The 26,295-nt window shown below is 43.5% G+C and overlaps 2 protein-coding genes across 3 annotated transcripts; one reads left to right on the top strand and one right to left on the bottom strand.

Annotated features, from left to right (window-relative positions):
- Positions 1 to 8,367: 8,367 nt before the first annotated feature.
- rps19 (ribosomal protein S19) lies at positions 8,368 to 14,176 on the bottom strand. Of its 2 annotated transcripts, none has more exons than XM_024139248.2 (6): positions 14,136 to 14,176; positions 13,112 to 13,182; positions 11,280 to 11,380; positions 10,888 to 11,071; positions 9,676 to 9,730; positions 8,368 to 8,437 (listed from the first exon to the last, which is right to left on the bottom strand). In XM_024139248.2, exons 2-6 carry the CDS (start codon positions 13,180 to 13,182, stop codon positions 8,393 to 8,395), a joined length of 456 nt encoding a protein of 151 aa, XP_023995016.1. In that variant the 5' UTR covers positions 14,136 to 14,176; the 3' UTR covers positions 8,368 to 8,392. The 2 variants fall into 2 exon arrangements, with proteins under 2 accessions (XP_023995016.1, XP_070295628.1); XM_070439527.1 differs by lacking the exon at positions 14,136 to 14,176 and adding an exon at positions 13,952 to 13,981.
- Positions 14,177 to 18,918: 4,742 nt separating this feature from the next.
- On the top strand, positions 18,919 to 22,013 carry LOC139024637 (adenosine receptor A1-like). Its single transcript, XM_070439526.1, has 2 exons — positions 18,919 to 19,280; positions 21,182 to 22,013. The coding sequence occupies exons 1-2, from the start codon at positions 18,919 to 18,921 to the stop codon at positions 22,011 to 22,013; spliced, it is 1,194 nt and encodes a 397-aa protein (XP_070295627.1).
- Positions 22,014 to 26,295: the final 4,282 nt, after the last annotated feature.

Genomic DNA, 26,295 nt, shown 5'->3' with positions numbered 1-26,295 from the left:
CGCTTCTCCAGGGTCCCCGCTCTCTCTCCAGGTCCTCTCTCTCTCTCCAGGTCCCTCTCTCTCTCCCCATATATTCTTTGAGAAAGAGAGAGAGACCATTGTCCCAGTGCCAAGTCATCGCCTGTGTTTGTCTGTGTAAAAAGCATCTGCTCTGTGCCTTCATCCCTCTCAGCCAACCCCCACCCCACCCTCTGTGACAGGTGGGGGGATTGAGGCAGCAATCCACCAATCGAGCAAAGGAAAGACACACACACACCGGCTGGGGGCAGTACCACACACACGGTGCCGGGCTGGCTGGGCGGTACACTGCCAGTTAACACCACCTGCCCCAAACACAAACACAAGATGACAGATCAGTTGTGCCTGCATACAGAAACCAAGTAGCAAGACACACACACACACACACACACACACACACACACACACACACACACACGCACCCAGACCCAGTTTTGTGCCGCTCACCAAAGTCTACAGACAGACAAGGGGCTAACCTCAAACTTGTGCCACACACACACCAATTTGTCACTTAACTACTACAGACCTACTGAGGCACACAAGGGACCAACTACAACTGAAGGCACTCCTGTGGATTAACTCTAAGTACTTACAGTATACATACTACAATGAAGGCACTGAGAATTGGGTGGTTGGGACTGGGGGGTTGCTACCCAAGCTGTTTAGAGACTTACTCCAGCTCATAGAAGAGTTTAACCTCAGCCCTTTTCCCTAGGACTAAAACTATAAACACACACATGCAGCAAGCCCAGAGCCCAACCCTTCTACCAGCCCTTCAGCTCTCTCTGTTCGTTTAGCTAATGAGCTTTACTATGGGTTTCCCTCAGTGGGGTCTGCTGAGGGGAGGACGGCTCATAATAATGACTGGAATGGAGTGAATGGAATGGTATCAAACATATGAAAACCATGTTTTTATACCATTCCATTTACTCCATTCCAGCCATTATTATGAGCCGTCCTCCCCTCACCAGACTCCACTGGTTTCCCTCTGTACGTTGACTTCACTCCTCTCATGGCATCAACTCACACAATAACAATGTGTTGTTGGGAATTGAGTAGACCGCCAGTATTTAGATCATTTACTAGACTGACATTGTGTTGGGTCCCTGGGATGTTGGTGTGGACAGGAAACACAGCGGATTCATCTGGTGAAAGAGGAGATAATATCATCCACCATAACACAACAGTGTTTCTAAAAACCCATTGGGATGTGGAACAGGAGAAACAGTAAGCTGCTCAGTGGCGATGGACTCGGAGGAAAGTCTCAGCCTTGATCTGGCCACATTATGAATTGTGGGTAGTCTTCATCTTTCCTCTGAAGGAGGCACTGCCAGGGGGGATAAGGAGGGGGGCAGGGGTGGGTGTGAGGGAGAGAGAGACAGGTTGGGAGTTGGAAGAACCTCATGATAGTGGTGCTATTTGTACTGTTTTTGAGAGTAGTACCGCAGAGAGATGTTCCAGTTATCAGCTGGTAGCAGCCTGAGGATGTAGGATCCTAGACTACATCCATTTTGTCAGCGTATTCTAGTCAGGCTAAGAGTAGGTGCAGCTGCCTCCAATCTACACTATGATGTGCATTAAGTTCATTTGATAATTGTTTCACAGTGGTAATTGCTGTTGTTGGGGACCACACCGGTAATTATCTCTCTGCCCCCCCACACACTCCCCCCCCACCGCCTCACACACACATATACACAAATAAAAGGCCAGAATAAAAGGCTAACATTAAAAGCAAGCTCTTTCTCCCTCCATACTGAGAACAATGGGAGTTGGGAGTAAAGCCTAGCAGAGCAGCTTGGTGATAGACCGAGCCTCTGTCTAACAGTGGCAAGTGAACAAACAACACTCATCTCCTCTGGTGCATTCCACACATTTCTCCCTATCACTCAAGGACATGTTTATCCTTCTCCTATCTCCTCAAAATTACAGAGTAGAGAAAGAGAGGGAGCCAAGGGAGGGAGTGAGGAGGGGTTCAGGTGTTCCAGAACAGCTGTTATTCAAAAACAGGGAGGGAGAGAAAGAAACAGAGAGAGAGGGGGGATGAGACAGAGGTATAAAAAGTCTACTGATTAATATGTCCTGAGAGACGGGGGAAAACTTGATGGAGCGGCGTTATGATAATTGACGAAAAATAGATGAGACAGTCTTGTATACATTTGACAAGGGAATACACCGGCACCGAGCTGGCCAGTGTACCTACACAGATGCACGCACACCAGAGGTGGAAAAAGTATTCAGTAGTCATACTTGAGTAAAAGTAAATGCAATACATCAAAATCCTTAGGTTAAGCAAACTAGATGGCACGATCAACTTATTATAATTATATGATTTATTTTTTGACAGCCAGGGGCACACTCCAACACTCAGACATCATTTACAAACTAACTGAGTCTGCCAGATCAAAGGCAGTAGGGATGACCAGGGATGTTCTCTTGATAAGTGAGTGAATTGGACCATTTTCCTGTTCTGTTAAGCATTCAAATTGTAACAAGTACTTTTGGGTGCCAGGGAAAATGTATGGAGGATAAAGTACATTATTTTCTTTAGGAATGTAGTGAAGTAAATGTTGTCAGAAATATAAATAGTAACGTAAAGTACAGATACCCCAAAAAACTACTTAAGTAGTACTTTAAAGTATTTTTACTTAAGAACTTTACACCACTGACACACACACACACACAAAGCCCCAGTAGTCAGTGGATGAGAGATTGGCAAACACAGCAGGCTTAGTGTTCAGAAATCAACACTACACACATGGTATCACGCAAACACAGAAACAACACACACTGTCTATCTGACACCCAAACACAAACACACAAGCCAGTACAAACAGCCACACTTGTTAGTAACAGTCTCAGAGCAAATATGGCAATCTGTTTCATTTCAGCTTTGCTGTGTGTGGCCATGCAATAGATGAGTACAACTGAAAGGTTTGAGTAGGCCAGTGGTGGCTGGTGGCACTTTTAATGGGGAGGACGGGCTCATAGTAATGGCTGAAATGGAATAAATGGAATGGTATCAAACACATCAAACACCTGGTTTCCATGTGTTTGAGACCGTTACATTCACTCCATTCATTATTATGAGCCTTCCTCCCCTCACCAGCCTCCTCTGGAGTAGGCCTATGACACATCTCTAAATCCTAAAAAGGGAATTCATTAAACAGAATGAAATGATCATATGGCTGTTTTAACTTTTACATCATGGTGGTAGCCTAATCATTTGAACTCACCACTGACCGTTTGTATTGAAAACAAGCATTGCCACGCCACAAAACGCTGAACCTAGATTCAATCTGGACCACGGAAGATCCGCGTTATAGCACGATTGACATTTAAAAGATTGCGCCGACATATTCAACATTTACCATTAATGTGTTCTCCGCGAACGTGGGAACGTTGCCTTTAAAACGTGCATCGCCATCTGATTGAATCTGGCCCCTTTCTCACTAATCTGGAAAACCCAGCACTAAAATTTGGCGTAATTGCACCAGAGATTATAGTCTCATAAATGTCCAAAAACTAAAGTTCCTAGTTACATGACTGTGAAAATGCGCTGAAAACCATTGGTCTCAGTGCATCCAGGCTGCATCACATCCGGCTGTGATTGGGAGTGTCATAGGGTGGCGCACAATTGGCCCAGCATCGTCCGGGTTTGGCCGGGGTAGGCCGTCATTGTAAATAAGAATTTGTTCTTAACTGACTTGCCTAGTTAAATAAAAGTTAAATAAATAAAAATAAATGATGTCTTGTTCCACCTCTAGCATGAGAGACCATAAAGACTAGTCATCTCTTTGGATGGCAACCCAATAGGTGAAAACATTCCCTGTACTATGTCGCTCTCTGGTGGATGTCTGAGGTACAACAAGCAGCAGTCTCATCATAAGGCATTAGGTTAAGTATTTCTTTGTTGTAGTAACAGTAAATACACAAAAAAAAATCTACACTTAAGAAAAATATAAACGCAATATGCCACAATTTCCAAGATTTTACTGAGTTACAGTTCATATAAGGATATCAGTCAATTTAAATAAATTCATTAGGCCCTAATCTATGGATTTCACATTACTGGAAATACGAAAGCATCTGTTGGTCACATATACCATAAAAAAAAGGTAGTGGCGTGGATCAGAAAACCAGCCAGTATCTGGTGTGACCACCATTTGCCTTATGCATCTCCTTCGCATGTGGGTTGATCAGTCTGTTGATTGTGGAATGTGGAATGTTGTCCCACTCCTCTTCAATAATGGCTGTGCAAAGTTGCTGGATATTGGCGTGAACAGGAACACGCTGTCCTACACTTCGATCCAAAGCATCACAAACAAGCTCAATGGGTGACCTGTCTGGTGAGTATGCAGGCCATGGAAGAACTGTGACATTTTCAGCTTCCAGGAATTGTGTACAGATCCTCGTAGCATGGGGCCGTGCTTTATCATGCAGAAACCTGAGGTGATGGCGGCGGATGAATGGTGCAACAATGGGCCTCAGGATCTCGTCACAGTATCTCTGTGCATTCAAATTACCATCAATAAAATGCAATTGTGTTCATTGTCTGTAGCTTATGCCTGCTCATACCATAACCCCACCATGGGGCACTCTGTTCACAACGTTGACATCAGCAAACCGCTCACCCACATGATGCCATACACGCTGTCTGCCATCTGCCCGGTACAGTAGAAACCGGCTTCATCCATGAAGAGCACACTTCTCCAGTGGTCATCGGTGAGCATTTGCCCACTGAAGTCAGTTACGACGCCGAACAGCAGTCAGGTCAAGACCCTGGAGAGGACGAGCATGCAGATGAGCTTCTCTGAGACAGTTTCTGACAGTGCAGAAATTATTCAGTTGTGCAAACCCAGTTTTATCAGCTGTCCAGGTGGCTGGTCTCAGACAATCCAGCAGGTGAAGAAACCGGATGTGGAAGTCCTAGGTTGGCGTGGTTACACGTGATCTGCGGTTGTGAGGCCGGTTGGACGTACTGCCTAATTCTATAAAATGGCATTGGAAGTGGCTTATGGTAGAGAAATTAACATTCAATTCTCTGGCAACAGCTCTGGTTCACATTACTGCAGTCAGCATGCCAATTGCACACTCCCTCAAAAATATCTTACATGTTGCGTTTATATTGGTTCAGTATACTTTAAGAAACTTTTGTATTAAGGCATCTAACTGATTTTTATTTTTACGTGATCAGAGAGTGAACAAACAAAAATCTTTGTTGGAAGCAGTAGTCACAGCTCTGTATAATTAAGAGATGCTCATGTCTCTGCCCTAATGGCAGAAAGACAGGCGACAAGCTTAGGTCCAAAATAAGCCCATAGGAACATATTCTTCCATTCCTCTCAAATATTTTTGAAAAAGCTGTTGCACAGCAACTCACTGCCTTCCTGAAGACAAACAATGTATACGAAATGCTTCAATCTGGTTTTGGTTTTAGACCCCATCATAGCACTGAGACTGCACTTGTGAAGGTGGTAAATTACCTTTTAATGGCGTCAGACCGAGGCTCTGCATCTGTCCTCGTGCTCCTAGACCTTAGTGCTGCTTTTGATACCATCGATCACCACATTCTTTTGGAGAGATTGGAAACCCAAATTGGTCTACACGGACAAGTTCTGGCCTGGTTTAGGTCTTATCTGTCGGAAAGATATCAGTTTGTCTCTGTGAATGGTTTGTCCTCTGACAAATCAACTGTAAATTTTGGTGTTTCCTCAAGGTTCCGTTTTAGGACCACTATTGTTTTCACTATATATTTTACCTCTTGGGGATGTCATTCGAAAACATAATGTTAACTTTCACTGCTATGCGGATGACACACAGCTGTACATTTCAATGAAACATGGTGAAGCCCCAAAATTGCCCTCGCTAGAAGCCTGTGTTTCAGACATAAGGAAGTGGATGGCTGAAAACGTTCTACTTTTTAAATTTGGACAAAACAGAGATGCTTGTTCTAGGTCCCAAGAAACAAAGATATCTTCTGTTGAATCTGACAATTAATCTTGATGGTTGTACAGTCGTCTCAAATAAATCTGTGAAGGACCTCGGCGTTACTCTGGACCCTGATCTCTCTTTGATGAACATATCAAGACTGTTTCAAGGACAGCTTTTTCCATCTACGTAACATTGCAAAAATCAGAAACTTTCTGTCCAAAAATGATGCCAGAAAAATGTATCCATGCTTTTGTTACTTCTAGGTTAGACTACTGCAATGCTCTATTTTCGGCTACCCAGATAAAGCACTAAATAAACTTCAGTTAGTGCTAAATACGGCTGCTAGAATTCAAAAAGAAAATATCATATTACTCTAGTGCTAGCCTCCCTACACTGGCTTCTTGTTAAGGCAAGGGCTGATTTCAAGGTTTTACTGTTAACCTATAAAGCATTACATGGGCTTGCTCCTACCTATCTTTCCAATTTGGTCCTGCCGTACATACCTACACGTACGCTACGGTCACAAGACGCAGGCCTCCTAATTGTCCCTAGAATTTCTAAGCAAACAGCTGGAGTCAGGGCTTTCTCCTATAGAGCCTCTTTTATGGAATGCGTCTGCCTACCTATGTGAGAGACGCAGACTCGGTCTCAACATTAAGTCTTACTGAAGACTCATCTCTTCAGTAGGTCATATGATTGAGTGTAGTCTGGCCCAAAAGTGTGAAGGTGAACGGAAAGGCTCTGGAGCAACGAACCGCTGTCTCTCCGGCCGGTTCCCCTCCACTGGGATTCTCTGCCTCTAACCCTATTACAGGGGCTGAGTCACTGGCTTACTGGTGCTCCTCCATGCCGTCCCTAGGAGGGGTGCGGTCACTTGAGTGGGTTGAGTCACTGACGTGGTCTTTCTGTTCTGGTGTTGGCGCCCCCCCTTGGGTTGTGCTCTGGCGGAGATCTTTGTGGGCTATACTCGGCCTTGTCTCAGGATGGTAAGTTGAAGATATCCCTCTAGTGGTGTGGGGCTGTGCTTTGCAAAGTGGGTGGGGTTATATCCTGCCTGTTTGGCCCTGTCTGGGGTATCATCGGATGGGCCAGTGTCTCCTGACCCTCCTGTCTCAGCCTCCAGTATTTAGGTTGCAGTAGGTTATTGTGTCGGGGGGCTAGGGTCAGTCTGTTATATTTGGAGTACTTCTCCTGTCTTATCGGTGTCCTGTTGAATTTAAGTATGCTCTCTCTAATTCTCTCTTTCTTTCTCTCTCTCGGAGGACCATGCCTCAGGACTACCTGGCATGACTTCTTGCTGTCCCCAGTCCACCTGGCCGTGCTGCTGCTCCAGTTTCAACTGTTCTGCCTGCGGCTATGGAACCCTGACCTGTTCACCGGACGTGCTACCTGTCCCAGACCTGCTGTTTTCAACTCTCTAGAGACAGCAGGAGCGGTAGAGATACTCTGAATGATCAGCTATGAAAAGCCAACTGACATTTATCCTGAGGTGCTGACTTGCTGCACCCTCGACAACTACTGTGATTACTATTATTTGACCATGCTGGTCATTTATGAACATTGTGAACATCTTGGCCATGTTCTGTTATATCTCCACCCGGCACAGCCAGAAGAGGGACTGGCCACCCCTCATAGCCTGGTTCCTCTCTAGGTTTCAGCCTTTCTAGGGAGTTTTTCCTAGCCACCGTGCTTCTACACCTGCATTGCTTGCTGTTTGGGGTTTTAGGCTGGGTTTCTGTACAGCACTTTGAGATATCAGCTGATGTAAGGGCTATATAAATACATTTGATTTTGGGCTTATTTGACAGATTTTGGAGCTCGAAACAGCCCACGTCACCTCTTCCTCTGGTAGAGTTGGAGAACATCACTGTGCATTTGAGGACGTGCACATTTAACTTGACAGGTAACACCAAAGACTTCCAGCTGCACTGAACCCCCCCCTTGTGAGACATTTCTGCTGGGTGAGCTGTAGTCGAGATCCGTCTCCTCTAGATGGCACTGTCGCATCAAGCCATATTTCTCATACGCGTAAGAATCTTCCCATGGCCGGTATCAAGACAACTAGCAGCCCAAAGATCAATATGATGGTTTAACATTTTGAAGCTATGCATAGCTAAGACTCAAATGACCAATAGTTTGTGTTACTGGTATGACAGGGTAAGAATTTAACTAAGCTCATGAGGTGAATAATATTTTGGAAGTTTATTGGAATTCAACAAAAACCACATCGTGTAGACTAAACAGACCACCATACCCAAAACTCCTACACTTCATCAATCCAGTCCCCCAATGACATCAAGACCAGAGGTTACATATCTAACATTGGTATGCAAAACCATAAACCCATGGAAGCAACCAGAGTTTCCATCTATTGTTGGTAAATTCCAACTTGCTCAGGTTAGAAAAAAGAAGACAAGATTTCACCTTCTCCAAAAAATATTTATTAAACTGTGGGGGCAGCCTTCGGGGGCAACTTAGCAGCTGCAACCTGGGGAAACATCAAAACAAGACATTAAGTGCTGCAGATTTGTTCAGAGGTAATTCCAGTGAGGAAGTGGGCCCTCGATCTAACAAAGTAATGAGGCCCACATCACACTGGAATAAAACAGCTTGAGGACAATGACTTCACTAGAACCCCTCAGAAATGCCAGTCATGTCGTGACAGCACATACCTAGCTCCTTGGGATAGAAACCATTTCTAAGCCATCAAAAACACCACAGGGGGAAGCGAAGCGAGCCGATCGATGACGCCACCATGTAGCAGCCAGGGAGGGCCAGGTTAGCGCATCTAAATTCAGCTCATTACAAAGGATCAAGAGGGAGAAGCTGTACCATACGATGGATTCAGTCAGCATGAAATTCCCTCTGCTTGTTTACCCTTGGATTGTCACTGTTGTTCCTCTTAGGCAGACAGATTGCTGCCGACAGTGGCTGAGCTGCTGTTTCTTTTTTACCACAGTAAAAAAATAAGCCTGACATTCATTATGCAGGCTGTGAGGCTCAGGAGCAAAGTTAGAAAGTAAATCTAGACAAGGACAGCTGGCTGAATTCAAAAGGCAGGCTGAATGCTTGGGCAACACTGTGCTAACGCTCTCATTACATGCACTGTGGGATGTTCTATCATCAAAGTGCAGGGTGACATGTTTCAGTGATGAAACAAACTTATTTCTGCAACAAAACATGTTTGAATCGACTTTTTAGACAAGGGCCCACTGGCCTGATATGGTGAGGTACAAGGAGGCAGTACCCTGGTCCTGGTGAGCCTTGGGGCTATAAAGCCTTTATTTCAGCCAAGCAAGGCAGCAGATGGCCCAGCGCTCTAACCGTTAGGCTAATAACTGAAAGGTTACTAGTTTCGATTCCCCAAGCAGACTAAATGAAAAATCTGCCAATGTGCCCTTGAGCAAGGCACTTAACCCCATCTGCTCCAGGGTCTCCGTCAATAACAGCTGATGCCTGGCCGTGACCACACTGAGGGCGTCTCAGTGGAAGTGGGATATGCAAAAAAACACATTCCCATTTAACACCAAACAGGTTCCACTTGAGCGTGTGAAAGGACAAATAAGCCCCCCCCACATTTGACCAAATTATCTCACGGTCCCGATTTAACTTATTAGTTCAACTTTTTAGTTTTGCCGTTTGTCTGGAACAGGCCTGCACAACCCAAGGACTCCCCAGAAGGTAGGTAACCAAAAACTGCAGGTGGGGTAAAGAGAAGGGCTTCACCTGGCCAGCAATCCTGTCCAGATCTCTGGTTCCCTGGGCGGTTAGTCTGCGACCACTGTGAGAGAAGAGGTTCAGTCAGCAACAGAACAAATTAATCAAACCGTGTCACATGCGCAGAATACAACAGGTAGACTTTACAGTGAAATGTTTACTAGCCCTTAATGTGTGAAAGTTACATATTTCAAAAAAATATTTTTTGAATTTCCCACGCTGCCTTTTCAGCGGAATGTTGTCAAGGGGTTCCACTAGCGGAACGCCTGCGCTAGAAAGGTGAACCAACAATGCAGTTAAGAAAAATAAGTGTTAGGTAAAAAACAAATAATTAGAGCAGCAGTAAAATAACAGTAGCGAGGTTATATACAGGGGGTACCAGTACAGAGTCAATGTGCCGGGGCACCGGTTAGTCGAGGTAATATGTACATGTGGGTAGAGTTATTAAAGTGACTATGCATAGACAGAGTAGCAGCAGCATAAGGGGGGAGGCAATGCAAATAGCCTGGGTAGCCATTTGATTAGCTGTTCAGGAGTCTTGTGGCTTGGGGGTAGAAGCTGTTAAGAAGTCTTTTGGACCTAGACTTGGCACTCCGGTACCCCTTGCCGTGCGGTAACAGAAAACAGTCTATGACTAGGGTGGCCGGAGTCTGAATTTTTAGGGCCTTCCTCCGACTCCTCCTTACTAACGGATCAACTCCATTCTGTACAGTAACACAGCAAAGACTACATCAACATCCCTTACACAGGTCGACTGACAACACCAGAGAAGGCAGTGACACCCCTACACAACCGCCATAGGATAAAATGTGCCCAACCATTTGCAGAAATTGCTACAAAACTACTAAATCAATTAAATCTGAACGAGCCTGGTAAGATGACAATAGTACATTTATCCAGATTTCATGCAAATAATATAATCAACACTATTGAAGTTGCTTTGTCTGTATACGGTTTTGTTCAGTGGGCACAAAATGTTTTGGGGGGGTTCTCACTCTTTCTTAAGCGTTGCATCAAAAGTGAATTTAAAATGTCAACCCGGTGGTGCTCTGGGACCTGGACTAGGTGACGTAACAGTTCATATCCGGTGTTTCCCTCTGTTCTCAGTAGAGATGTAGGATCTGCTTGCTTTCCTTAAACCTAACCATAAGGACCAATGAGAACGCCGACATTGGCTTAAGTGTCTAGGGACAACGTTCTAACCAGCATGGTTCTACTCACCCATTGGGGTTCTTCTCCACCATCTTGAGAAGCTCGAGGGCCTGCAGCACCTTGCGGGCCACGTTTTTGGAGCCGACACTGAAGTGGGCAGGGCACACACCGTTCCTCTGGCGACCACCATAGATCTTGGTCATGGAGCCCACACCCGCACCCCCACGCAGGTACAGGTGGCGCACTGTGGAAGCTGGGAGGGAGAAAAGGGGTTAACACCACTGATGGCCAGAGTCACAATAATCTTATTCCATACTTCTGCACTAACAGTCAGGAAAATCATTTGTGGCCAATTTTGGTCTAAACCAATGCCAATAACAGATTGTATCTACCATACTAGACTAACGGCCTGAGCAGACAGGTAGTCCTGAAGGGAAGAATGTCAATGAACAAAATCATACCAGCTCTGGTGTAGAACCAGTTCTCATCGCTGGGGGCCAGCTCCTTGTGTTTGGCCAGCTTGACAATGTCCACCCAATCTGGGACCTTCAGCTTTCCTGACCTGGAACAGGAAAAGCACATAGTTGAAGTCGGAAGTTTACATACACCTTAGCCAAATACATTTAAACTCAGTTTCAAAATTCCTGACATTTAATCCCAGTAAAAATTCCCTGTCTTAGGTCGGTTAGGATCACCACTTTATTTTAAGAAAGTGAAATGTCAGAATAATAGTAGAGAGAATGATTTATTTCAGCTTTTATTTCTTTCATCACATTCCCAGTGGGTCATTAGTTTACATACACTAAATTAGTATTTGGTAGCATTGCCTTTAAATTGATTAACTTGGGTCAAACGTTTCAGGTAGCCTTCCACAAGCTTCCCCCAATAAGCTGGGTGAATTTTGGCCCATTCCTCCCGACAGCTGGTGTAACTGAGTCAGGTTTGTAGGCCTCCTCGCTCGCACGTGCTTTTTCAGTTCTTCCCACAAAAGTTCTATAAGATTTGGGGTTAGGGCTTTGTGATGGCCACTCCAATACCTTGACTGTTGTCCTTAAGCCATTTTGCCACAACTTAGGAAGTATGCTTGGGGTCATTGTCCAATTGGAAGACCCATTTGCGACCAAGCTTTAACTTCCTGACTGATGTCTTGAGATGTTGCTTCAATATATCCACATAATTTTCCATCCTCATGATGCCATCTATTTTGTGAAGTGCGCCAGTCCCTCCTGCAGCAAAGCACCCCCACAACATGATGCTTACATCACCGTGGATAACGGTTGGGATGGTGTTCTTCGGCTTGCAAGCCTGTCCCGTTGTCCTCCAAACATAGCGAGGGTCATTATGGCCAAAGAGTTCTATTTTTGTTTCATCAGACCAGAGGACATTTCTCCAAAAAGTACGATCTTTGTCCCCATGTGCAGTTGCAAACCGTAGTCTGGCTTTTTTTTAATGGGTGGTTTTGGAGCAGTGGCTTCTTCCTTGCTGAGCGGCCTTTCAGGTTATGTTGATATAGGACTCGTTTTACTGTGGATATAGATACTATTGTACCCATTTCCTCCAGAATCTTCACACGGTCCTTTGCTGTTGTTCTGGGATTGATTTGCACTTTTCACACCAAAGTACGTTCATCTCTAGGAGACAGAAGGCGTCTCCTTCCTGAGCGGTATGACGGCTACGTGGTTCCATGGCGTTTATACTTGTATACTATTGTTTGTACAGATGAACGTGGTACCTTCAGGCGTTTGGAAATTGCTCCCAAGGATGAACCAGACTTGTGGAAGTCAACAAGGTCTTGGCTGATTTCTTTTGATTTTCCCATGTCAAGCAAAGAGGCACTGATTTTGAAGGTAGACCTTGAAATACATCCACAGGTTCACCTCCAATTGACTCAAATTATATAAATTAGCCTATCAGAAACTTCTAAAGCCATGACAACTATTTCTGGAATTTTCCAAGCTATTTAAAGGCACTGTCAACTTAGTGTATGTAAACTTCTGATCCACTGGAATTGTGATACAGTGAATTCTAAGTGAAATAATCTGTAAACAATTGTTGGAAAAATCATGTTATGCACAAAGTAGATGTCCTAACCGACTTGCCAAAACTATAGTTTGTAACAAGACATTTGTGGAGTGGTTGAAAAACGAGTTTTAATGACTCCAACCTAAGTCCATGTAAACTGACTTCAACTTCATTCACAAAAGCTCAATGCATTACAAAGTAAGAATTGAACAAGGCTTCACGTGTATGCGACTACATATACTTATATTAAATAACTGATAGGAAAACTCACTTCTTCAGGAAAGCCGATAGGGCACGGACAAACTCCTGCTGGTTGACGTCTTTCACTGTGACACCAGGCATCTGCCAGAGAGGTAGATAACTTCAGTATGAGGTACAATGTATGAATGATGCTATGTAGACTGCAACGAATGTCCTAGGTAGATTGAGGTCCTGAGCACATTCAATATGTAGCCTAGCTACTCATGTAACTAAGGTTAGTTATAAAGTTATGTGCAGACGATAGGATGACTCGACTGGCCCAATACTCAAACAGTTAATCTGATGATTACACGTCTAAACACTACTGATAACTTTTCTGCAAACCACACTATCTAGCTAACTAGTTAGTTAACTAACCAGATGGGTGATAAACAGCTTGCTTAATCAGGCAACTAACGTTAGTTGGCTAGTTAATTCTATAGGCTACTTTCCTTCCTGTCAAACAGTGGCGATGGAAAACATGCACATCTCGTGATAATATAGATCCCTCATATTGTGCAAAGTCCTGAATGATCTGAAGTCCAATTTAAGCAAATAACTGATATCAGGGCAAACCATCTCACCAACAAACCGGGCACCGTTAAATAAAATTATGGTAGCTAACTAACTGGAGTTAGCCACAATGCTAGCAATGAACCTATAAACCGAGACATGTAACCACATCAGAAATTCGAGGCAGAAATCCAGACAGTATAAGGATCACAGTTCAACAGCCGACGAGCGTAACACATTCAAATGGAAGACACTGTTAGCGCAGATAACATAATTGTCATATCTAAAATGTACAAACAAAACACGAAATGTTTAGGCCCAATGCAGAGGCATGGGGGAAGCCATCACTGGAACGTACGTGCGAGTGCTGCATGCACATCTATTTTATTCTAAATAATCTACAGGACTCTGTAGACTTTCCGGAAAACCTGGTATTTGTTAATTGATTGTTTAATGTCTACGCGGTCAGTTATGGGAGAATAATTATCACGAAAATGTCATTACAGTTGGTCAAATAAGGCCGGAGACCAGACATCCTTTACCTTGCTTGTGGACAGCGAGAGGAAGAGAGTAAGATGGGGTTTCCAGCCCGTGTTAGAACGGGCGGATCGCGTTCGTTCTCGCGAGATATGACCTCACCCTGTACGTTCGTGTTTTCATTACAAGATGCCCTGTTGTTGAATTTCTACTCCAATCAGAGTAAAACCTAATGCATTTCAAAACAGTTTGCAGTGCCCAAGGTTAAGGCCACATCACAATCAAAAGCATTGAATTATGAAATTGTCTGCAAAAGAAGAGGCACGTGCCCTGGAGCAGCAATAGGAATTAATTAGCAGTTTTTTTGTGGTATACGGAAGCACTTTTTTATTGCAGCAATAGGATACTAATGTCTAATGTTACTATAATCTGCACAGTGAATGCAATAACCAGGATTCTGTAATTCAAAATGATGTTTTTATTATAATAATCTTGTGACATATCCCGTCAGTATTTAAAGATCTGTGAAATGCATTGTAATATCTTATCGTATGGTAAATATATAGATAAAATACATATATTTAAAAATATATACATTTTCCTTTATTATTTTCCCCTAACCTTACCATCCCTCCCCTAATTGGAGTAAACCAATGGACAACAACACTTAGGCTTCTACTTCCAGTTTATACATACTATATAAAACCATATCTTATTCTTAAGGGATTTCTACAAATAGCCTGCTGACAGAGATCATGATCAAATTCCTTTGAATTCTGCATGCAACAATTATTCTTTATTTCCCATGGTACATTTCCTCCATGGAAAAAAACAACAATGCCACTTCATTTGTTCTTTGTTATCCTAGAAATAGCCGTTGAAAAATAAATGTACTGCTGCCTGAAACACGGCACGTGTAAATGTACTGCTGCCTGAAACACGGCACGTAAATGTACTGCTGCCTGAAACACGGCACGTGTAAATGTACTGCTGCCTGAAACACGGCACGTGTAAATGTACTGCTGCCTGAATCACGGCACGTAAATGTACTGCTGCCTGAATCACGGCACGTGTAAATGTACTGCTGCCTGAAACACGGCACGTGTAAATGTACTTGCATGCCTGGAAACACGCACCGTGTAAATGTTACTGCTGCCTGAAACACGGTCACGTGTAAATGTACTGCTGCCTGAATCACGGCACGTAAATACTGCTGCTGGAATACGCACGTAATGTACTGCTGCCTAAATCAACGGCACGTGTAAATGTACTGCTGCCTGAAACACCGGCACGTGTAAATGTATTGCTGCCTGAATCACGGCACGTGTAAATGTACTGCTGCCTGAACACGGCACGTGTAAATTGTACTGCTTGCCTGAAAACACGGCACGTGTAAATGTACTGCTGCGCTGAAACACGGCACGTGTAAATGTACTGCTGCCACAGAACAATGCCCAAACCTTCAGTGGAAAGAGATGCGTTCTCTGTCCCTCTCTATTTCTCTCCGTGTGTTTTTCTTGTTCATCACTCTTCCATCTGTGCCATTATGTTTACACAGTTTGTGTGTCTCTTTTTGTGTGTGTGTGTGTGTGTGTGTGTGTGTGTGTGTGTGTGTGTGTGTGTGTGTGTGTGTGTGTGTGTGTGTGTGTGTGTGTGTGTGTGTGTGTGTGTGTGTGTGTGTGGTGTGTATTTGTACATGTTCGATTGACTTGATGTGTGTGTCTGCGAGTATATGTGTTAACTATAACCTTGGTCTTTTACATACTTAACGGTCTAAATTGTTAACCTCTGGTCGGTGAACCCTTCTTGCAACCAGCCTCATGACTGTGGGAATAAGAGTTACGGTTAGCACTCACCATCCGCTTGCTTATTTCAAACCCAGTTTCGACACCCCAATGTGCAGTATGTTATGTTTAAGACAAAAGAACACCAACAGAGAGAGCGATATCTAGGTGGGCCCACGCCCACAGAGGAGGTCCCAGATAGAGTGGTAGCGATCGCTGGTAATAGAACAACACCCACATGTGATGCCACGAGAGCATACGTTTGAATGGTGCTGATATCATTCTGGCTTCTGATTGTTCATCGTTCTAAGCTTGCACAGTCACAATACACAGAACCATCCAGCCCGCAGAAAGAAGAACACGAATTAAATTTCATTTATAGAAGGTGATGCGAGAGGAAAGAGATTAAGGAGCGTTATTTTTTTTTTTTTTTTTGGTTTACCTAAGACGCTTGAGGCAAAGGTGTCCCTCCCAGGTTTCTAACAAGAAGGACACCCAGCTAAAAGTCAATTTGTTACTTAGATAGAAGAACTGTCACAGACTTATATTTATATTTTACATTTACATTTTAGTCATTTAGCAGACGCTCTTATCCAGATCTATACATCCACAACATATCAGGTAATTTGGTATTTTCTCATTTATTCTACTGTTCTAGACAGCTATATTTTGGTATTTGGTATTTTATTAGGATCCCCATTAGCTGTTGCGATATAGCAGCAGCTTCTCTTCCTGGGGTCCACAAAATCACCTTCTGTTCTCTATCCATTCTCCTTCCATTATATTCTCTATCATATTTTCTGTCATCCATTGAGCTTCCTACTATCTGATCTAAAGCTCTGACTGTGTAGGTTGGCTGTGAGTCTGTATGCTTGTGTTGTCTCTCAATGCTTAATTGATTAGCAAAAGTAAATTAATCACATTGAAAGCGACCAGTCACGGATTCAAACCGAAGACAACCACATAAGGTGTAATGAACTCCAATAATTATTTCAAGGCCCTTCAAGGAGCAGGACAGGAGACAACTGTATCAACTGATTATGCAGCTGTATAAAACAATTATTCCAGTCAGTCATAATTATTATGAAAACGGACAACTTGTCGTCTGGATGTCCTGAAAAGGTCAAACTAATTATTCTGAGGAGACAGGTGGCATATTACAGCGCTAAATCTGCTATTTCAATATCCAGACGCTTTGCTTTATTTGAGACCATTGTTTGAAAATGTTCTGAAATTACCTGTCAATCACACTCGAGCAAGTTCACACCAATGTCTCCTGCTCTGTCTGTCTGCTGCAGTGTGTGATGTTAATGGTCTGTTTCACAGAGCCTACCCTCTCTACACTGTGTTTGCATGGTGCTCACATCCTCAGTGTGAGTGCGCTGTCAGGTCCAGTCTACGCTGACCTTTTCACTCTCCAAGTACCCGTACAGGTCTCCAATACCTAGAACAAATATCTAACAATCTCTCCCCCTCAACTTCCTGCCTCTGCTTCTCCCTTTTCATTTATTTTTCCTTTACTCTGTCCTCCCACCACTCGCTTTTCTCAATCAATCTTTCTCTTTTAGACCTCCCACTCACTCACTCTCTACATTCTTACCCCCTTTCTTCTCAAACTATTGCCATTGTCTTTTTTTATGTCCCAAGTAAATTGACTGAGAATGCTTCCTCATGTGCCCAATAATGTGTATACCATATTTTGTGCTGGTACCATGTTGTGCTGCTGCATTGTTGTGTTGCTACCATGTCATGTTGCTAATATGCTGTGTTGTCATGTGTTGCTGCCATGCTAAATCACTCTCAATCACATTTATTTATAAAGCCCTTTTAACATCAGCCGATGTCACAAAGTGCTATACAGAAACCCAGCCTAAAACCCCAAACAGCAAGCAATGCAGATGTAGAAGCACGGTGGCTAGGAAAAACTCCCTACAAAGGCAGGAACCTAGGAAGAACCCTAGAGAGGCTCTGAGGGGTGGCCAGTCCTCTTCTGGCTGTACTGGGTGGAGATTATAACAGTACATGGCCAAGATGTTCAAATGTTCATAGATGACCAGCAGGGTCAAATAATAATAATCACAGTGGTTGTCGAGGGTGCAACAGGTCAGCACCTCAGGAGTAAATGTCAGTTGGCTTTTCATAGCCGGGCATTCTGAGTTTGAGACAGCAGGTGCAGTAGAGAAAGAGAGTCGAAAAAAGCACGTCCGGGACAAGGTAGCACGTCCGGTGAACAGGTCAGGGTTCCATAGCCACAGGCAGAACAGTTGAAACTGGAGCAGCAGCACGACCAGGTGGACTTGGGACAGCAAGGAGTCATCAGGCCAGATAGTCCTGAGGCATGGTCCCAGGGCTCAGGTCCTCCGGGAGGGGAGGGAGAGGGAGAGAGAGAGAATTAGAGGGAGCACACTTAACTTCACACAGGACACCGGATAAGACAGGAGAATTTCACCAGATATAACAGACTGACCCTAGCCCCCAGACACATAAACTATTGCAGCATAGATACTTGAGGCTGAGACAGGAGGGGTCGGGAGACACTGTGGCCCCGTCCGACGATACCTCCGGACAGGGCCAACAAGGCAGGATATAACCCCACCCACTTTGTCTTAGGTTTCTCTTAATGTAGTGTTGTGGTGTTTCTCTTGTTGTGATGTTTGTTTTGTCCTATATATTGTATTATGTTTAATTTTTAATCCCAGCCCCCATCCCCGCAGGAGGCCTATTGCCTTTTGGTAGGCCATCATTGTAAATAAGAATTTGTTCTTAACTGACTTGCCTAGTTAAATAAAGGTACAAAAATATAAATAATCATTAGCAACCTCACCTGGAAGCCAGTTTCACGGGAGAGGAGGGGATGAAAGAGCCAATTGGGCAATGTTAATAATTAGCTAGGGAGCCGTGATAGGACATCCACCGTTGGGAGAAGTGCAGAAGGAACTTTGAATGATCTCTTAGAGTTACTCTAGGTTTGACACCTCAACCAGTTTCACTCTTGTCTTCTTCTCTCTCTTTCCTCTGCTACCTCCCCCACCCATTTGTCTCTGTCCCCCTCTTAGGTTCAGCTATGGAGCACATGTGGTTGAACTCGGTGAGTCAATGTGTGGTATCTGTGTCGGTGATCGTGGTGAGTGTGAGGATGTCTATGGGTGGTGGTGGGATCGAGGAGGATGGAGGAGGCCAGGGTGGAGGTGGTCATACCCGGAGCGGGAGTGTTTCTGCCTGCCTGAAGTTGTGTCTGGGCTGGGTAGGGGCAGTGGGGGGTGCGGCGGGGGTCCCTGTCTCTGTGCTGCTGAACCTGAGGAGTCCCCAGTGCCTGTACACCTGCATCACCCTGGTGTGCTGTCCTCTGCTGGTGAGGCAGTTCACTGTCTGCCTGTTGCTGCTCATGACCCTCAACTCCCACCTGAAGCACCGCATGGGGAGCAGGTGAGTCAGAGAGGGAGAGGGGGGGGGGGGGGGGGGGGGGTAAAAAGTACCAAAGCTAAATCAAGTGCACCTGAAAGAATTTGCCAAATATTCTCCGGACTGCACTCAGGGGTATTCAAACGGAGTTCCGACAAAAATATAAAAAGAAAAACAAACCAAAAAGTGGAAAAAATTATATTTTTATGAATAATGCTAGAAACAACAGAATAAACAATTGTATTATTACATACAGTAGAAAATGTGAGAAAATCTTCTTTCAAATGATGATGACTTTATTTCTCAACTCCTTATATTGAGCAAATTACACTCATTGGAGTTCATTACACTCAATGGAGCTCATTACACTCATTGGAGCTCATTACACTCATTGGGAGGGATGGGCAAAAATTACTAATTACACAATACAATTACAAAATACCTGTCACACCCTGATCTGTTTCACCTGTCTTTGTGATTGTCTCCACCCCACTCCAGGTGTTGCCCATCTTCCACATTATCCCTTGTGTATTCATACCTGTGTTCTCTGTTTGTTGCCAGTTCGTCTTGTTTGTCAAGTCAACCAGCGTTTTTGTGTCTCAGCTCCTGCTTTTCCCAGTCTCTCTTTTCTCACCCTCTTGGTTTTGACCCTTGCCTGTCCTGACTCTGAGCCCACCTGCCTGACCACTCTGCCTGCCCCTGACCCTGAGCCTGCCTGCCGTACGGTACCGTTGCCCCATCTCTGGTTTTCTGACCCCTGCCTGCCTTGACCTGTCTATTGCCTGCCCCTGTTGGATTTTTAAACCATTATTAATTCGACGTTGTCTGCATCTGGGTCTTACCATCACACCTGATAATACCATAAAGATCAATGTATCAAAGTAAACTACCAAATACGTTTGAAATGTATTTAATACAAATACATATATTTCATATTTTGAAATACAGAACTACATTTGTAACAGTTATAGAAAGTTTTACTTGTTATGACTGTGATATGTTGTTGTTTATCTACCTTAGTTGAATGCACTGACTGCAAGTCACTCTGGATAAGAGTGTCTGCTAAATGACCAAAATGGAAATGTACTGTATATGTGAAAATTTACCAAAATGAATAGCAAAGCACACTGTGTATTATTATTGGCCTTATTTTGACGTGGAGAATACTACTCAACATGCTTTGCAATTGTTCATTAAGCAGACTCTCTTATCACACCGTAGTGCCATTAGACTTTTGATACCAATGCAGGGGAAACCGCTATAGAAAATGGTATAGAACATTTATTTTGTATTTTTAAAATGCTAATTACAGCTCTTGAAGGTATATTGTTACAAAATACATTGGAGTGTAGTTCAGCCCAGGGTAAAACAAATGACAGAATACTCAGAAGTAATTGAAAGACATATTTCAAATACATGTAACAGAAATACTGCCCATCTCTGCTCACTGGAGTATCTGACATTGGCGTTGAAAAGTACGGGTCACAGAAAGTGCCACTGGTTGCTGGTAAGCTTTCATTTCTTGGACATACATTTTTGACAACACATGTTTTTTCTTTTTTTTAACCAGCTAAACAGCTACTTTTAGCAAAAATGTGTTTGGAGTTACCTTTGTCTAGTTAATAGGCTATGTTAGTGTTTATACTTCCAATTATAATGTGGGGAGGTAAAAATAATGAAAAACTGTCTACCAAATCTATTTATTTTAAAATGTTGGTTAATGTTACTTCTCCTCGCCATTATCATTCACCTGATGATAAGACAAGACGTGAAAAATACATTTTTGGTTAACATATGATGGGGCTCCCTGGGTTGCCAGTTTGCCTCGGCAGGGGTCCCTGGGTAAACAAGGTTGAAGACCCCTGCTCTAGAACATCAGTGCATGCTGGCTTCATTTGACCCACTGGGTTCTCTCTCTGTTTCAGGTACAGTTTGCTGGTGACACGTCGGCGGGCCCTGTGTGTGGTCCTGCTGTGCTGGGTGGCCTCTGTCCTCTCCTCCTTTGCCCAATTCATCGGCTGGAACGTCCTGGACACCTGGGGAGGGGATGAGGGATGGCTGGATGGGCTGGGGCTGGACGGCATCCCCCCAGGCAACTGGACCTCCCCTCCTCCCCGTCCGATGCCTCCCAAGTACAACCAGGACCGCTCTGTGATCGGGAAGTACCTCCCTTACGGCGGCTTCCTGTCCAAGTTCTACGTGGAGGATCTCCATAACTTCACCTATGCAGAGATCCATGGGAGCCACTGGGGGGTGTGTGCCCCCGACACTGTCCTCAGCCCCCAGTTCCTGGTCTATGTCTATGGGGTGACCGTCTTCCTGCTCCCCCTAATGGGCCTGCTGGCCATTTACCTAGATCTGGTCTGTGTGATGCCCAGACAGGACCCTGATGGTCCGGGCTCTGGCCCCCCAAAACACTGCTCTCCCCGTGCCCACTCCCTGGGCCTCTCCCTCTGCCTCCTTGTCCTCCTGTGTCTGCCCCTTCACATCACCCACGCCCTCCTGCTTTTCTCCCCAGGCACACTGCCCCCGACCTGGGCTTTCCCGCTGGTCTCGCTCCTGTCGCAGCTCTACGGTCTGGTGCACCCTCTCCTCTTCACCATTCCCATACAACGGGTGGGGGCCGAACAGGTACCCCTGCCTCTGCCCCACCTGACCCCCACGGGGGGTAAGACGGTGGGCGGAGCCCTGTGTTCAGCTGTGCAGGCGGCATCCTGCTCACTCAAAGGGAGGCTGTGCCCAGATGTGTGTGTGTAACCATGGAAAACGGGAAAACGGAAGGTGTGTGTGTAACATGGAACGGGAAACAGGGAAGGTGTGTGTGTAACATGGAAGGGGAAACAGGGAAGGTGTGTGTGTAACATGGAAGGGGAAACAGGGAAGGTGTGTGTGTTAACACGTTGTTACAACACCAGCATTCCCATCTCATATGTTCTAATTCACTCTCTTAGGCTGTGTTTACACACATGTCTAATATGGTAATACATCGAAATTGCTGAACATCCAATTTCCCTGAAAGTTTGTCCACAAACATAAGTTCCAATCATTGTGTGTAAACAGCGCCATGTATCTTTGTGTGATTCACAAGGAGCTTCTTTGTGAATGCTTCCCCATATATATTCATCAACCTGTCAGTAGCACATACTAGACTTAATTCGTTTTTCACACACTGTGCTGTTTAATTATTGAGTCTCATATCAAATAAGGTCACTAACCAGGCTTACATCCAACCTTTTTATGCTGTGTAAAGTACATTTCATAAAGTACATTTTTTATGCTGTGTAAAGTACGTAAAAAAGGTCAAGACAGGCCTGATGGAAACATCTAATTTGTCAGTAGACGTTCCAAATGTCAGCCAAACAAAATACGCTAGACAAGCTGGGATCTTTTTGTGTCGGTAAAATTCATAATGTGAGAAATAGCGAGGAAACGCCTTTACGCGCAAATATGTATTTAATAACCATCATACCGAAGTAAACTTGGAGTCACACGATGACATGGTGTGTGGTCCTTCCACTACGACTAGGGAAACCATGTAGTTTATTAGGCTACAGATTTAGTCAATTATGATCAACTTTACAGGGTGGTGAAAATGCAAGTGATGAACTTCATGCTCCTTTACAATAAATATCGTTCTCATTCTGCCATTTAAAAATTAAAATGATCTTGCTCTTTTATCCATAATAATCTCATCACCCACACTGTATCTGTCAGCTGTTGTCTTGAGCGCAAATGCTAAACCAGAGTGGGCATATTTGCTATATAACGCAAACATTTTTGTGACTAAACCATCAGTAGAGTTGAAAATGATATTCTATTTTTTATTCAGTACATGGTAATTTAACTGCAAAAGTAATTTTTATGTGTACTACATCATCGTGCACAGTTTTTTTTTATCAGCAACGAGAACATTTGTTGGAAGCACATCTCTGGACAGAAAATGCGCATATTGTTTTAATGAGGACTTCAGAATATTCACACGAAAATCTGTCGCCAATTGGATGGAAACCTAGCTACTGAGAGAGTAAATATCACGCAGCTGACTTCTTCTAATCTCACACTGATCCAGAACTAAGCCTGGGACTAGATCAGGATATGGCTGCATTGTAACATGCCTAATGCAGCTGCTGCTGCTGCGGATGCTATAGATCTAGCTTTGATCATGTTTAATTAAACACACAGTAATAACAGCATGGTTGGCGACGCCCTCATAATTATAGCAGAGAAACGTTCTTCATGGCTGTTTTGATTAACTGTGTAAATCTAACACTCCTTAAATAAAAGGCCTTGCTCTAACTAATTGGATTGTTCATCTTCTGGCCACGTTGGTGTGAAAAATGATGCACTTATCTACATGCTCTATCTCTCTCTTTCTTTTTCTTTCTCTCTCTCTTTCTTTCTCTTTCTCTCTCTCTCTTTCTTTCTCCCTCTCTCTCTTTCTTTCTCCCTCTCTCTCTCTTTCTTTCTCTCTCTCTCTATTTCTTTCTCTCTCTCTCTCTCTTTCTTTCTTTCTTTCTTTCTTTCTCCCTCTCTCTCTTTCTCTCTCTCTCTTTCTTTCTCTCTCTCTCTTTCTTTCTCTCTCTCTTTCTTTCTCTCTCTCTTTCTTTCTTTCTTTCTTTCTTTTTCTCTCTCTCTCGTCTCTCTCTCTCTCTTTTCTCTCTCCTCTCTCAATCAATGTTCAATTGGGTTTACTCGGCAATGGGAAACAACTAATGTATACATTGTACAAAATGTTAAACAAAGTGAAAAATAGATATAAAAAACTAAAAGTGAAATAAACAATACAAAATAACAGTAAACATTAGACTCACAAAAGTTCCAAAATAATAAATACATTTCAAATGTCATATTATGTCTATATATAGTGTTGTAAAAATGTGCAAATAGTTCAAGTACAAAAGGGAAAATAAATAAACATACACTATGTTCAAAAGTTTGGGGTCACTTGTTTTTGATAGAAAAGCAAATATTCTTGTCCATTAAAATAACATAAAATTGATCAGAAATACAGTGTAGACATTGTTAATGTTGTAAATGACTATTGTAGCTGGAAATGGCAGATTTTTTATGGAATATCTACATAGGCTTTCAGAGGCCCATTACCAGCAACCATCACTCCTGTGTTTCAATGGCACGTTGTGTTAGCTAATCCAAGTTGATCATTTTAAAAGGCTAATTGATCATTAGAAAACCATTTTGCAACGTGCCATTGAAACACAGGAGTGATGGTTGCTGGTAATGGGCCTCTGTAGCCTATGTAGATATTCCATAAAGAATCTGCAATTTCCAGCTACAATAGTCATTTACAACATTAACAATGTCTACACTGTATTTCTGATCAATTTGATGTTATTTTAATGGACGAAAAATTTGCTTTTCTTTCGAAAACAAGGACATTTCTAAGTGATCCCAAACTTTTGAACGGTAGTGTAAATATAGGTTGTATTTACAATGGTGTTTGTTCTTCACTGGTTGCCCTTTTCTTGTGGCAACAGGTCACACATCTTGTTGCTGTGACGGCACACTGTGGTATTTCACCCAGTAGATATGGGAGTTTATCAAAATTGGATTTGTTTTCGATTTCTTTGTTGGTCTGTGTAATCTGAGGGAAATATGTGTCTCTAATATGGTCATACATTTGGCAGGAGGTTAGGAAGTGCAGCTCAGTTTCCACCTCATTTTGCGGGCAGTGTGCAGATAACCTGTCTTCTCTTGAGAGCCAGGTCTGCCTTCGGTGGCCTTTCTCAATTGCTAGGTTATGCTCACTGAGTCTGTACATAGTCAAAGATTTCCTTAAGTTTGGGTCAGTCACAGTTGTCAGGTATTCTGCCACGGTGTACTCTCTGTTTAGGGCCAAATAGCATTGTCACGCCCTGACCTTAGTTATCTTTGTTTTCTTTATTATTTTGGTTAGGTCAGGGTGTGACGAGGGTGGTATGTGTGTTTTTGTCTTGTCTAGGGATTTTTGTATATCTATGGGGTTTTGGTATTGTCTAGGTAAATGTAGGTCTATGGTGGCCTGAATTGGTTCCCAATCAAAGACAGCTGTTTATCGTTGTCTCTGATTGGGGATCCTATTTAAGTTGCCATTTTCCATTTTGTTTTTGTGGGTTATTGTCTATGTGTAGTTGCATGTCAGCATTCGTGTTTATAGCTTCACGTCGTTTTGTTAGTTTGTTTAGTGTCCTTTGTTTTAATAAAGAAGAATGTATACATCTCACGCTGCGTCTTGGTCTCCTCAATACGACGATCGTGACAAGCATTCTAGTTTGCTCTGTTTTTTGTCAATTCTTTCCAATGTGTCAAGTAATTATCTTTTTTGTCATGATTTAGTTGGGTCTAATTGTGTTGCTGTCCTGGGGCTCTGTGGGGTCTGTGTGTGAACAGAGCCTCAGGAACAGTTTGTTTAGGGGCCTATTCTCCAGGTTAATTTCTCTGTAGGTGATGGCTTTGTTATGGAAGGTTTTGGAATCGCTTCCTATTAGGTGGTTGGAGAATTGAACAGCTCTTTTCTGGATTTTAATAATTAGACGGTATCGGCCTAATTCTGCTATGCATGCCTTATTTGGTGTTTTATGTTGCACACAGAGGATATTTTTGCATATTTTTGTCCTCTGGTCTGATGAAACAAAAATAAAACTGTTTGGCCATAATGACCATCATTATGTTTGGAGGAAAAAGGGGGAGGCTTGCAAACTGAAGAACACCATCCCAACCGTGAAACACGGGGTTGGCAGCATCATGTTTTGGGGGTGCTTTGTTGCAGGAGGGACTGGTGCACTTCACAAAATAGATGGCATCATGATGCAAGGAAATTATGTGGATAATTTGAAGCAACATCTCAAGACCTCAGTCAGGAAGTTAATGCTTGGTTGCAAATGGGTCTTCCAAATGGACAATGACCCCAAGCATACTTCCAAAGTTGTGGCAAAATGGCTTTAGAACAACAAAGTCAATGTATTGGAGTGGCCATCACAAAGCCCTGACCTCAATCCTATAGAACATTTGTGGGCAGAACTGAAAAAGCGTGTGCGAGCAA

Source organism: Salvelinus sp. IW2-2015, unplaced genomic scaffold (genome assembly GCF_002910315.2).
Source record: "Salvelinus sp. IW2-2015 unplaced genomic scaffold, ASM291031v2 Un_scaffold1730, whole genome shotgun sequence".
NCBI lineage: Eukaryota > Metazoa > Chordata > Actinopteri > Salmoniformes > Salmonidae > Salvelinus > Salvelinus sp. IW2-2015.
Note: the sequence above shows the minus strand (reverse complement) of the source record. Positions and strands in the feature narration are given on the sequence as shown.

What these genes read in the sequence shown, in the direction of transcription:
- rps19 (XM_070439527.1), bottom strand. Translation starts at nt 13,972, where the DNA reads ATGTGCATGCAGCACTCGCAC. An exon ending in CTATCGGCTTTCCTGAAGAA is followed by an intron (nt 11,381 to 13,111) that starts GTGAGTTTTCCT and finishes TTCCTGTTCCAG; the next exon opens with GTCAGGAAAGCTGAAGGTCC. An exon ending in TGGACAGGATTGCTGGCCAG is followed by an intron (nt 8,438 to 9,675) that starts GTGAAGCCCTTC and finishes ATGTTTCCCCAG; the next exon opens with GTTGCAGCTGCTAAGTTGCC.
- LOC139024637 (XM_070439526.1), top strand. Translation starts at nt 18,919, where the DNA reads ATGGAGCACATGTGGTTGAACTCGGTGAGTCAATGTGTGGTATCTGTG. An exon ending in AAGCACCGCATGGGGAGCAG is followed by an intron (nt 19,281 to 21,181) that starts GTGAGTCAGAGA and finishes TCTCTGTTTCAG; the next exon opens with GTACAGTTTGCTGGTGACAC.